The 12,500-nt window shown below is 48.3% G+C and overlaps 1 protein-coding gene across 1 annotated transcript in view; it reads right to left on the bottom strand.

The window, feature by feature from the left end:
• LOC139394558 (protein diaphanous homolog 3-like) overlaps positions 1 to 12,500 on the bottom strand; it is a 174,513-nt gene that overhangs the window by 35,681 nt on the left and 126,332 nt on the right. The window contains exon 14 of the mRNA XM_071142653.1: positions 10,290 to 10,394. Within this exon, the coding sequence (XP_070998754.1) occupies positions 10,290 to 10,394 (105 nt within the window). The remainder of the gene's footprint in view (positions 1 to 10,289; positions 10,395 to 12,500) is intronic.

Below are 12,500 nucleotides of genomic sequence, written 5' to 3'. Positions count from 1 at the left end.
ACCTCCCTGGTCTTTGTGGTTGAATCTGGTGAATCTGGTGTTTGAAATCCACTGCTGGACTGAGGGACTTTACAGATAATTGTATGTGTGGGAACACAGAGATGAGAGAGTCTTTCGAAACATCATGTTAAACACTATTACTGAACACAGAGTGAGTCCATGCAAGTGATGTGCCTTGAGTACATTTTTAGTCCTGAACATATTCAGGCTTGCCTGAACAACAAAAAACAGATTTAGGTTTGACACAACAAAGGGGTTGAATAATTATTGACTGAAGACATTTCAGCTGTTAATTTGTAATAAATGTGTAATCATATCTGAAGACTACATTCCACGTTGACATTATGGGGTGTAGTGCGTAGTGTGTAGTGTATAGTGTATAGTGTATAGTGTGTAGTGTGTAGTGTGTAGTGCGTAGTGCGTAGTGTGTAGTGTGTAGTGTGTAGTGTGTAGTGCGCAGTGTGCAGTGTGTAGTGTGTAGTGTATAGTGTGTAGTGTGTAGTGTGTAGTGCAGAGTGCAGAGTGCAGAGTGCGTAGTGCGTAGTGCGTGTAGCGTGTAGCGTGTAGTGTGCAGTGTGTAGTGTGTAGTGTGTAGTGTATAGTGTATAGTGTATAGTGTATAGTGTGTAGTGTGTAGTGTGTAGTGTATAGTGTATAGTGTGTAGTGTATAGTGTGTAGTGTGTAGTGTGTAGTGTGTGTAGTGTGTGTAGTGTGCGTAGTGCGTAGTGCGTAGTGCGTAGTGCGCAGTGCGCAGTGCGCAGTGCGTAGTGTATAGTGTATAGTGTGTAGTGTGTAGTGCGTAGTGCGTAGTGCGTAGTGCGTAGTGCGTGTAGTGTGTAGTGTATAGTGTGCAGTGTATAGTGTGTAGTGTATAGTGTATAGTGTATAGTGTGTAGTGTATAGTGTATAGTGTGTAGTGTGTAGTGTATAGTGTATAGTGTATAGTGTATAGTGTGTAGTGTATAGTGTGTAGTGTGTAGTGTATAGTGTGTAGTGTATAGTGTATAGTGTGTAGTGTATAGTGTGTAGTGTATAGTGTGTAGTGTGTAGTGTGTAGTGTATAGTGTGTAGTGTATAGTGTGTAGTGTATAGTGTGTAGTGTGTAGTGTGTAGTGTATAGTGTATAGTGTATAGTGTATAGTGTGTAGTGTATAGTGTGTAGTGTGTAGTGTGTAGTGTATAGTGTGTAGTGTATAGTGTGTAGTGTATAGTGTGTAGTGTGTAGTGTATAGTGTGTAGTGTATAGTGTATAGTGTGTAGTGTATAGTGTGTAGTGTATAGTGTGTAGTGTATAGTGTGTAGTGTATAGTGTGTAGTGTATAGTGTGTAGTGTATAGTGTGTAGTGTGTAGTGTGTAGTGTGTAGAGGTCAGTGACACAAAGCCTACAGTTAAACCATTTTAAATTCAGACTGCAACACAACACAGTGTTTGGGTGTGAATACATTCTGGAGGAATGGAGATGTGGGACTCAGTAACATTGTGTACAGACCAAAGCCCATCTATGACAGATATCACAACACAGTGTTTGGGTGTGAATACATTCTGGAGGAATGGAGATGTGGGACTCAGTAACATTGTGTACAGACCAAAGGCCATCTATGACAGATATCACAATACGAGGTGAATCAGCCTGGAGACGTTGTTGTATTGTGGAGACTGGAGAGGCTATTCTGTTGGCTTATTACAAAATAGAGAGAGAGAGAGAGAGATAAAATGAGAGAGGGAGAGAGAATGAGAGAAAGAGAGAGCGAGAGAGAGAGAGAGAGAGAAAATGAGAGAGGGAGACAGAATGAGAGAGAGAGAGAGAGAGAGAGAGAGACAGAGGGAGAGAGAGAGAGGGAGATAGAGACATAGAATGAGAGAGTGAGAGAGAGAGTGAGAGACAGAAAAAGAGAGAGAGACAGAACAAGAGAGAGAGAGAGCGAGAGAATGAGAGAGAGAGAGAGTGAGAGAGAGTGAGAGAGTGAGATAGAGAGAGAGTGAGAGAGTGAGAGAGAGTGAGAGAATGAGAGAGAGAGAGAGAATGTGAGCGTGTGTCTCCTCTCTCATCCATCAGGACAGGATGACAGGACCAAACAGTTGACAGTTGTAAACATCTTTAGTGATCAAACCTCATCACTCTGTTGGTTCACTTCAAAGGTACAAATCGCTGTGAGCAGGACAGAGAGCTGTGTAGATTGTATGGTACAGAGCAAATGGTCTATTGATCCAGACAACAGTTTTATATTGAAGAGCAGAACCACACTAAGGTCAACTCTGGGCTGCTCTCTAACCCTCTCTGGGGGGACTTCAACACAGGAACACAACGGGTAAGTGTGTGTGGGAGTGTCGGGGGGAGAGCAGAGAGACAGAGAGGAGAGAGAAAGCAGAGAGAAAGAGAGAGAAAGCAGAGAGAGAGAGGAGGAGAGAGAGAGGAGAGAGAGGAGAGGAGAGGAGAGAGAGGAGAGGAGAGAGGAGAGAGAGGAGAGGAGAGAGGAGAGAGAGGAGAGGAGAGAGGAGGAGAGAGATGAGAGGAGAGAGAGGAGAGAGATGAGAGGAGAGAGAGGAGAGAGAGGAGAGGAGAGAAAGCAGAGAAAGCAGAGAGAGAGAGAGAGAGAGAAGGATGTCAATTCTTAGTGTTTTCACTACTATCTCCTGCTCCATCACAAAACATTAACACCAGTGAGAGTGTTGACTCTCAGAGCCCAGAACACAATCACAGCTCAGTGTGAGGCCAGTATACCCCACACAACACAGCTGGATGTGAGGCCAGTATACCCCACACAACACAGCTCAGTGTGAGGCCGGTATACCCAACACAACACAGCTGGATGTGAGGCCAGTATACCCCACACAACACAGCTCAGTGTGAGGCCAGTATACCCCACACAACACAGCTGGATGTGAGGCCGGTATACCCCACACAACACAGCTCAGTGTGAGGCCAGTATACCCCACACAACACAGCTCAGTGTGAGGCCAGTATACCCCACACAACACAGCTCAGTGTGAGGCCAGTATACCCCACACAACACAGCTCAGTGTGAGGCCAGTATACCCCACACAACACAGCTCAGTGTGAGGCCAGTATACCCCACACAACACAGCTCAGTGTGAGGCCAGTATACCCCACACAACACAACTCAGTGTGAGGCCAGTATACCCCAAACAACACAGCTCAGTGTGAGGCCAGTATACCCCACACAACACAGCTCAGTGTGAGGCCAGTATACCCCACACAACAGGGTTGGATGTGCTCCAAACGGCCCCATACTCCCTAACCCGTGCACTAGGGCCCATAGCACCACTACATAGTGAATAGTGGTCCATTTGGAACCCAAGGCGCTGTGAGGCAGTATAGGACCACTACATAGTGAATAGTGGTCCATTTGGAACCCAAGACGCTGTGAGGCAGTATAGCACCACTACATAGTGAATAGTGGTCCATTTGGAACCCAAGGCGCTGTGAGGCAGTATACGACCACTACATAGTGAATAGTGGTCCATTTGGAACCCAAGACGCTGTGAGGCAGTATAGGACCACTACATAGTGAATAGTGGTCCATTTGGAACCCAAGGCGCTGTGAGGCAGTATAGGACCACTACATAGTGAATAGTGGTCCATTTGGAACCCAAGGCGCTGTGAGGCAGTATAGCACCACTACATAGTGAATAGTGGTCCATTTGGAACCCAAGGCGCTGTGAGGCAGTATAGGACCACTACATAGTGAATAGTGGTCCATTTGGAACCCAAGGCGCTGTGAGGCAGTATAGCACCACTACATAGTGAATAGTGGTCCATTTGGAACCCAAGGCGCTGTGAGGCAGTATAGGACCACTACATAGTGAATAGTGGTCCATTTGGAACCCAAGGCGCTGTGAGGCAGTATAGCACCACTACATAGTGAATAGTGGTCCATTTGGAACCCAAGGCGCTGTGAGGCAGTATAGGACCACTACATAGTGAATAGTGGTCCATTTGGAACCCAAGACGCTGTGAGGCAGTATGAACAGAACAAGGCTTTGAAGAACAGCTTTTCTCTGCTCACTATAAAAGCTACACCCCCCCCCCCCCCCTAACGACCTCTATCTGCTGCGGCAACAGTTACAGGAGAAGATAAAACATGAATAGTGTGTTTAGCCCTGTGGGGATGGTGTCCGGGCCCACCGCTAGCTAGCTAACACATCCTTTAACCTGTTACACACAGAATGAGATTGAATGAGAGAGGAGGGAAGGAGAGAGGAGACAAAGAGAGAGAAGAGAATGAGAAAGGAGAGAATGAGAGGGAGAGAGAAGGAGAGAGGAGGGAATGAGAGAGGAGACAAGGAGAGAGAATGAGAGAGGAGAATGAGAGAAGCTATTTGAGCATTCTCTCAATGTGTTTACTCTCCCAAATTGAAAAGTTATTCCTTTTCTTTCTCTCTCTCCATTCGTTCTTTGAGTGCAGTTATCTTACAATGAAAAGAGAGAGGGACAGAGACTCTCAGGAGTGGAGAAGAGGGAGGGAGAGAGGAAGGAGGAGAGGAAGAGAGAGAGGAAGGAGGAGAGGAAGGAGGAGAGGGAGGGACAGAGAGAGGAAGGAGGAGAGGAAGGAGGAGAGGGAGGGAGAGAGAGAGGAAGGAGGAGAGGGAGGGAGAGAGAGAGGAAGGAGGAGAGGAAGGAGGAGAGGGAGGGAGAGAGAGAGGAAGGAGGAGAGGAAGAGAGAGAGGAAGGAGGAGAGGGAGGGAGAGAGGGAGGGACAGAGACTCTCAGGAGTGGAGAAGAGGGAGGGAGAGAGGAAGGAGGAGAGGAAGGGAGAGAGGAAGGAGGAGAGGAAGGAGGAGAGGGAGGGAGAGAGAGAGGAAGGAGGAGAGGAAGGAGGAGAGGGAGGGAGAGAGAGAGGAAGGAGGAGAGGGAGGGAGAGAGGGAGGGACAGAGACTCTCAGGAGTGGAGAAGAGGGAGGGAGAGAGGAAGGAGGAGAGGAAGAGAGAGAGGAAGGAGGAGAGGGAGGGAGAGAGAGAGGAAGGAGGAGAGGGAGGGAGAGAGAGAGGAAGGAGGAGAGGGAGGGAGAGAGAGAGGAAGGAGGAGAGGGAGGGAGAGAGAGAGGAAGGAGGAGAGGGAGGGAGAGAGAGAGGAAGGAGGAGAGGGAGGGAGAGAGAGAGGAAGGAGGAGAGGGAGGGAGAAAGACAGGAAGGAGGAGAGGGAGGGAGAGAGAGAGGAAGGAGGAGAGGGAGGGAGAGAGAGAGGAAGGAGGAGAGGGAGGGAGAGAGAGAGGAAGGAGGAGAGGGAGGGAGAGAGAGAGGAAGGAGGAGAGGGAGGGAGAGAGAGAGGAAGGAGGAGAGGGAGGGAGAGAGAGAGGAAGGAGGAGAGGGAGGGAGAGAGAGAGGAAGGAGGAGAGGGAGGGAGAGAGAGAGGAAGGAGGAGAGGGAGGGAGAGAGAGAGGAAGGAGGAGAGGGAGGGAGAGAGAGAGGAAGGAGGAGAGGGAGGGAGAGAGAGAGGAAGGAGGAGAGGGAGAGAGAGAGGAAGGAGAAGAGGGAGGGAGAGAGGGAGGGGAAGAGGGAGGGAGGAAGGAGGAGAGGGAGGGAGAGAGGAAGGAGAAGAGGGAGGGAGAGAGGAAGGAGAAGAGGGAGGGAGAGAGGAAGGAGGAGAGGGAGGGAGGGAGAGAGGAAGGAGGAGAGGGAGGGAGAGAGAGAGGAAGGAGAAGAGGGAAGGAGGAGAGGGAGGGGAAGAGGGAGGGAGGAAGGAGGAGAGGGAGGGAGAGAGGAAGGAGAAGAGGGAGGGAGAGAGGAAGGAGAAGAGGGAGGGAGAGAGGAAGGAGGAGAGGGAGGGAGGGAGAGAGGAAGGAGGAGAGGGAGAGAGAGAGGAAGGAGAAGAGGGAAGGAGGAGAGGGAGGGAGGGAGAGAGGAAGGAGGAGAGGGAGGGAGAGAGAGAGGAAGGAGAAGAGGGAGGGAGAGAGGAAGGAGGAGAGGGAGGGAGAGAGGAAGGAAGAGAGGGAGGGAGAGAGAGAGGAAGGAGGAGAGGGAGGGAGAGAGAGAGGAAGGAGAAGAGGGAGGGAGAGAGGGAGGAGAAGAGAGAGGGAGAGAGGGAGGAGAAGAGGGAGAGAGAGAGGAAGGAGGAGAGGGAGGGAGGGAGAGAGAGAGGAAGGAGGAGAGGGAGGGAGGGAGAGAGAGAGGAAGGAGGAGAGGGAGGGAGAGAGAGAGGAAGGAGGAGAGGGAGGGAGAGAGAGAGGAAGGAGGAGAGGGAGAGAGAGAGGAATGAGAAGAGGGAGGGAGAGAGGGAGGGGAAGAGGGAGGGAGGAAGGAGGAGAGGGAGGGAGAGAGGAAGGAGAAGAGGGAGGGAGAGAGGAAGGAGAAGAGGGAGGGAGAGAGGAAGGAGGAGAGGGAGGGAGGGAGAGAGGAAGGAGGAGAGGGAGGGAGGGAGAGAGGAAGGAGGAGAGGGAGGGAGAGAGAGAGGAAGGAGGAGAGGGAGGGAGAGAGAGAGGAAGGAGGAGAGGGAGGGAGAGAGGGAGGGAGAGAGGGAGAGAGGGAGAGAGGGAGGGAGAGAGGGAGGGAGAGAGGAAGGAGGAGAGGAAAGAGGAGAGGGAGAGAGGGAGGGAGAAGAGGCAGACAGAATAAATTGCTTTAAGAACAATTTCCTTTCACAGGATAGAGATCAGTGATTAAAACACCAAAATGAAGTAAAAACAGACGAGGCCGTGTGGCGACCCGGTGGGACAATTACTGCTCACCTCAAATGGCCGAAAGACAACAGCTTCTATCAAACCACACTATGACAATTACTGCTCACCTCAAATGGCCGAAAGACAACAGCTTCTATCAAACCACACTAGGACAATTACTGCTCACCTCAAATGGCCGAAAGACAACACCTTCTATCAAACCACACTAGGACAATTACTGCTCACCTCAAATGGCCGAAAGACAACAGCTTCTATCAAACCACACTAAGACTATTACTGCTCACCTCAAATGGCCGAAAGACAACAGCTTCTATCAAACCACACGATGACAATTACTGCTCACCTCAAATGGCCGAAAGACAACACCTTCTATCAAACCACACTAGGACAATTACTGCTCACCTCAAATGGCCGAAAGACAACAGCTTCTATCAAACCACACGATGACAATTACTGCTCACCTCAAATGGCCGAAAGACAACAGCTTCTATCAAACCACACGATGACAATTACTGCTCACCTCAAATGGCCAAAAGACAACAGCTTCTATCAAACCACACGATGACAATTACTGCTCACCTCAAATGGCCGAAAGACAACAGCTTCTATCAAACCACACGATGACTATTACTGCTCACCTCAAATGGCCAAAAGACAACAGCTTCTATCAAACCACACTATGACTATTGGATTAGACTATTTTATAAATACATAACAGTCTCCTCTATTGACCTGTTCTGACGGACACGGCTAAATTAAAATGCTGAATTACCCAACTGGTAATTGAAGACCATAAACTATAATCAGCGGCAGGATTCAGAACGTCACGCACCACTTGATGATTCAACAGCTGGACGTTTTACTTCAAAAGAGGCACGCAAATCAAATCTATATACAGGCTATATACAGTAGAGAGGCTACAACCCCTTGGGTTGTGCCGTGGCGGAAGTCTTTGTGGGCTATACTCAGCCTTGTCTCAGGATGGTAAGTTGGTGGTTGAAGATATCCCTCTAGTGGTGTGGGGGCTGTGCTTTGGCAAAGTGGGTGTGGTTATATCCTTCCTGTTTGGCCCTGTCCGGGGGTGTCCTCGGAATGGGCCACAGTGTCTCCTGACCCCTCCTGTCTCAGCCTCCAGTATTTATGCTGCAGTAGTTTATGTGTCGGGGGGCTAGGGTCAGTTTGTTATATCTGGAGTACTTCTCCTGTCCTATTCGGTGTCCTGTGTGAATCTAAGTGTGCGTTCTCTAATTCTCTCCTTCTCTCTTTCTCTCTCTCGGAGGACCTGAGCCCTAGGACCATGCCCCAGGACTACCTGACATGATGACTCCTTGCTGTCCCCAGTCCACCTGGCTGTGCTGCTGCTCCAGTTTCAACTGTTCTGCCTTATTATTATTCGACCATGCTGGTCATTTATGAACATTTGAACATCTTGACCATGATCTGTTATAATCTCCACCCGGCACAGCCAGAAGAGGACTGGCCATCCCACATACGCTCTCTCTAATTCTCTCTTTCTTTCTCTCTCTCGGAGGACCTGAGCCCTAGGACCATGCCCCAGGAATACCTGACATGATGACTCCTTGCTGTCCCCAGTCCACCTGACTGTGCTGCTGCTCCAGTTTCAACTGTTCTGCCTTATTATTATTCGACCATGCTGGTCATTTATGAACATTTGAACATCTTGACCATGTTTTGTTATAATCTCCACCCGGCACAGCCAGAAGAGGACTGGCCACCCCACATAGCCTGGTTCCTCTCTAGGTTTCTTCCTAGGTTTTGGCCTTTCTAGGGAGTTTTTCCTAGCCACCGTGCTTCTACACCTGCATTGCTTGCTGTTTGGGGTTTTAGGCTGGGTTTCTGTACAGCACTTTGAGATATCAGCTGATGTACGAAGGGCTATATAAATCAATTTGATTTGATTTGATTTATATACAGTAGCCAGGCTATATACAGTAGAGGGGCTATATACAGTAGACATGCTATATACAGTAGCCAGGCTATATACAGTAGATGCTAAATACAGTAGATGCTATATACAGTAGAGGCTATATACAGTAGACATGCTATATACAGTAGAGGGGCTATATACAGTAGAGAGGTTATATACAGTAGAGAGGCTATATTCAGTAGAGAGGCTATATACAGTAGAGAGGCTATATACAGTAGAGGGGCTATATACAGTAGAGAGGCTATATACAGTAGAGGGGCTATATACAGTAGAGAGGCTATATTCAGTAGAGAGGCTATATACAGTAGAGAGGCTATATACAGTAGAGTGGCTATATACAGTAGAGGGGCTATATACAGTAGAGTGGCTATATACAGTAGAGAGGCTATATACAGTAGACATGCTATATACAGTAGCCAGGCTATATACAGTAGATGCTATATACAGTAGATGCTATATACAGTAGAGGCTATATACAGTAGACATGCTATATACAGTAGAGGGGCTATATACAGTAGAGAGGTTATATACAGTAGAGAGGCTATATTCAGTAGAGAGGCTATATACAGTAGAGAGGCTATATACAGTAGAGGGGCTATATACAGTAGAGAGGCTATATACAGTAGAGGGGCTATATACAGTAGAGAGGCTATATTCAGTAGAGAGGCTATATACAGTAGAGAGGCTATATACAGTAGCCAGGCTATATACAGTAGATGCTATATACAGTAGATGCTATATACAGTAGAGGCTATATACAGTAGAGGCTATATACAGTAGAGGCTATATACAGTAGAGGCTATATACAGTAGAGGCTATATACAGTAGAGGCTATATACAGTAGAGGCTATATACAGTAGAGAGGCTATATACAGTAGAGGCTATATACAGTAGAGGCTATATACAGTAGAGGCTATATACAGTAGAGAGGCTATAAAAGTAGCCAGGCTACATACAGACACCGGTTGGTCAGGCTGATTGAGGAAGTATGTACATGTAGATTTATGGGTTTATCTTGCTTCAAAGACGCCTATAGCCAAACCAAACAATGTAACCAGTAGCCTATAGCCAAAACCCCACCATATCGTGGAGCAATCATTGTATAGAGACATTGCAACAAGTAGCCTCATATTAGCATGTCATGCTAGTTGATGATAATCCTAGTCATATTAGCATCCCGTGCTAGTTGATGATAATCCTAGTCAAATTAGCATCCCATGCTAGTTGATGACAATCCTAGTCATATTAGCATCCCGTGCTAGTTGATGATAATCCTAGTCAAATTAGCATCCCATGCTAGTTGATGATAATCCTAGTCAAATTAGCATCCCATGCTAGCTGTTTCATCTTCGGATCTTCCCTCTCAATTTCAAGTAGATATTTTCATCATATATCGACATCGGCCAGTGATTTTGCCGTTCGTTACGCGAGTCTTGTTGACCGAGGAAAAGTTCACGTGGGACGGTTATTTCTGAAATGTTGTGAAGTGAGGATCGGTACTCGGTAAGGAGGACGCAACGCCGTTTAACTACCATAAAACCTAAATGTGATTTGTGTCATTCTGAGCACCGTGGGTGGACGCCCTAATCAGGGTTCGGTGCATTCCTCAAATGTCCGGGCCACATTTTCCTCACAGAAACCCAGGTGTGTGTCTGTCTGTCTGTCTGTGGGTGTGGTGTGTGTCTGTGGTGTGGAGTTACCTGGGACTTGAAGGCAAGTAGCTCTGCCTGCAATTCATTGATCTTCTCTTCACTCTTAAGCAGCTGAGCCTGAGCCTCCTGTCGACCCAGGTACTCCTCGTCAAACTGGAGACAGAGAGAGAGAGAGAGAGAGAGAGAGAGAGAGAGAGAGAAAGGAGGGAGAGACAGAGAGAGAGAGAAAGGAGGGAGAGACAGAGAGAGAGAGAGAGAAAGGGGAGGGAGAGAGAGAGACAGAAACAGAGACAGAGAGAGAAAGAGGAGGGAGAGAGAGAGAGAAAGAGGAGGGAGAGAGAGAGAGAGAGAGAAAGAGGAGGGAGAGACAGAGAGAGAGAGAGAGAGAGAGAGAGAGAGAGAGAGAAAGAGGGAGAGAGAGAGACAGAGAGAGAGAAAGGAGGGAGAGACAGAGAGAGAGAGAGAGAACGGAGGGAGAGACAGAGAGAGAGAGAGAGAGAAAGGGGAGGGAGAGAGACAGAAACAGAGACAGAGACAGAGAGAGAAAGAGGAGGGAGAGAGAGAGAGAGAGAAAAAGGAGGGAGAGAGAGAGGGAGAGAGAGGGAGAGAGAGAGGGAGAGAGAGAGAGCGAAAGAGACCGAAGGAGAAGTGGGGGACAGAGAGAGGGGGAGGGAAAGAGAGAGAGAGTAAGAGAGAGGTGGGAGACAGAGAGGGGGAGAGAGAGGCAAAGCACACAAAACTCAGTCCCTTCGTAAGGGAAAAGACGGTGTGTTTAGTAGAACGTTCTAGCTGTTCTTTAAGTCGTTGAATGTTCTCCTCGCTTCCCAATGTATATGTTTAGGAGGCAAGGAAAAAGGACGCAAGGAATGACTTGAGATTCACCCGGTCTCTCTACCTATTTCTGTTGTTTTGATGTGTTGCACCTCACACACACACACACACACACACCCACACACACACAGATCACATCCCCACCAGGCAGTCTGTATCCCCTGCTGTTCAGACAGAGGTTCATTAAATCAGACCAGACTCTCCTCAATACTCCAGTCACATCACATTTGTCACAAGCTCTTCATACAACAGGTGTAGACTAACCAGGCTGACCACGCCAACCCGCGTCGCGTGGGAAGAGCGCTGCAAAATAAATTTAGAAATCTATATTATTCAATTATTGCAGCCGCGCGTCAACGAGCGTCTGCGTTGCCAAGGGCTAAAATAGAAGTCAGTTCTATTTGTGACGCAAATCACGCTGCAAGTCCCGCCTCTCCCATCTCCTCATTGGTTAAACCGGCGTGGGAGACTGAAAGACGAACGAGGTCGGTGGCGGTAATGCACCTCATTTATGAAAGTTGCTAATCGCAATATAAAGTCAAGAGAAGAAAAGACCTGGAAGGAAAAACGATTCGGTCGACTGGTTTATGTGGAGTAGAGGACCTTGTGCATTTCAGGTAAAACAACAAACTCAATGTTTATATCCCAGGACAAATTAGCTAGCAACAGCATATATGTTTAATTATTTTCGACCTGTCCCCAAATTAATATAATTGGTTTAGAGTTTGTTTTGATATTTTAACCTGCGTGTCGTGATCACGTTTGGTGTAGGGGGACAAAATACATGTATTCACGATGGCGCACGATGGCGCACGATGGCGCACGATGGCGCACGATGGCGCAGGCCGGTTTGGTTTCTGTGTAACAGTGAAATGCTTGTTCATGGAGGGAGGGATGGATGTATAGCCCAGTTACTGGCCCAATGCTGGGACACAGGGTTATATAGCCCAGTTACTGGCCCAATGCTGGGACACAGGGTTACAGCCCAGTTACTGACCCAATGCTGGGACACAGGGTTATATAGCCCAGTTACTGGCCCAATGCTGGGACACAGGGTTACAGCCCAGTTACTGACCCAATGCTGGGACACAGGGTTATATAGCCCAGTTACTGGCCCAATGCTGGGACACAGGGTTATATAGCCCAGTTACTGGCCCAATGCTGGGACACAGGGTTATATAGCCCAGTTACTGGCCCAATGCTGGGGCACAGGGTTATATAGCCCAGTTAGTGGCCCAATGCTGGGGCACAAGGTTATATAGCCCAGTTACTGGCCCAATGCTGGGGCACAGGGTTATATAGCCCAGTTACTGGCCCAATGCTGGGACACAGGGTTATATAGCCCAGTTACTGGCCCAATACTGGGGCACAGGGTTATATAGCCCATTTACTGGCCCAATGCTGGGACACAGGGTTATATAGCCTAGT

Source organism: Oncorhynchus clarkii, unplaced genomic scaffold (genome assembly GCF_045791955.1).
Source record: "Oncorhynchus clarkii lewisi isolate Uvic-CL-2024 unplaced genomic scaffold, UVic_Ocla_1.0 unplaced_contig_471_pilon_pilon, whole genome shotgun sequence".
In the NCBI taxonomy this organism is placed as follows: Eukaryota; Metazoa; Chordata; class Actinopteri; order Salmoniformes; family Salmonidae; genus Oncorhynchus; species Oncorhynchus clarkii.
This window is presented reverse-complemented; position numbering and strand designations above follow the sequence as displayed.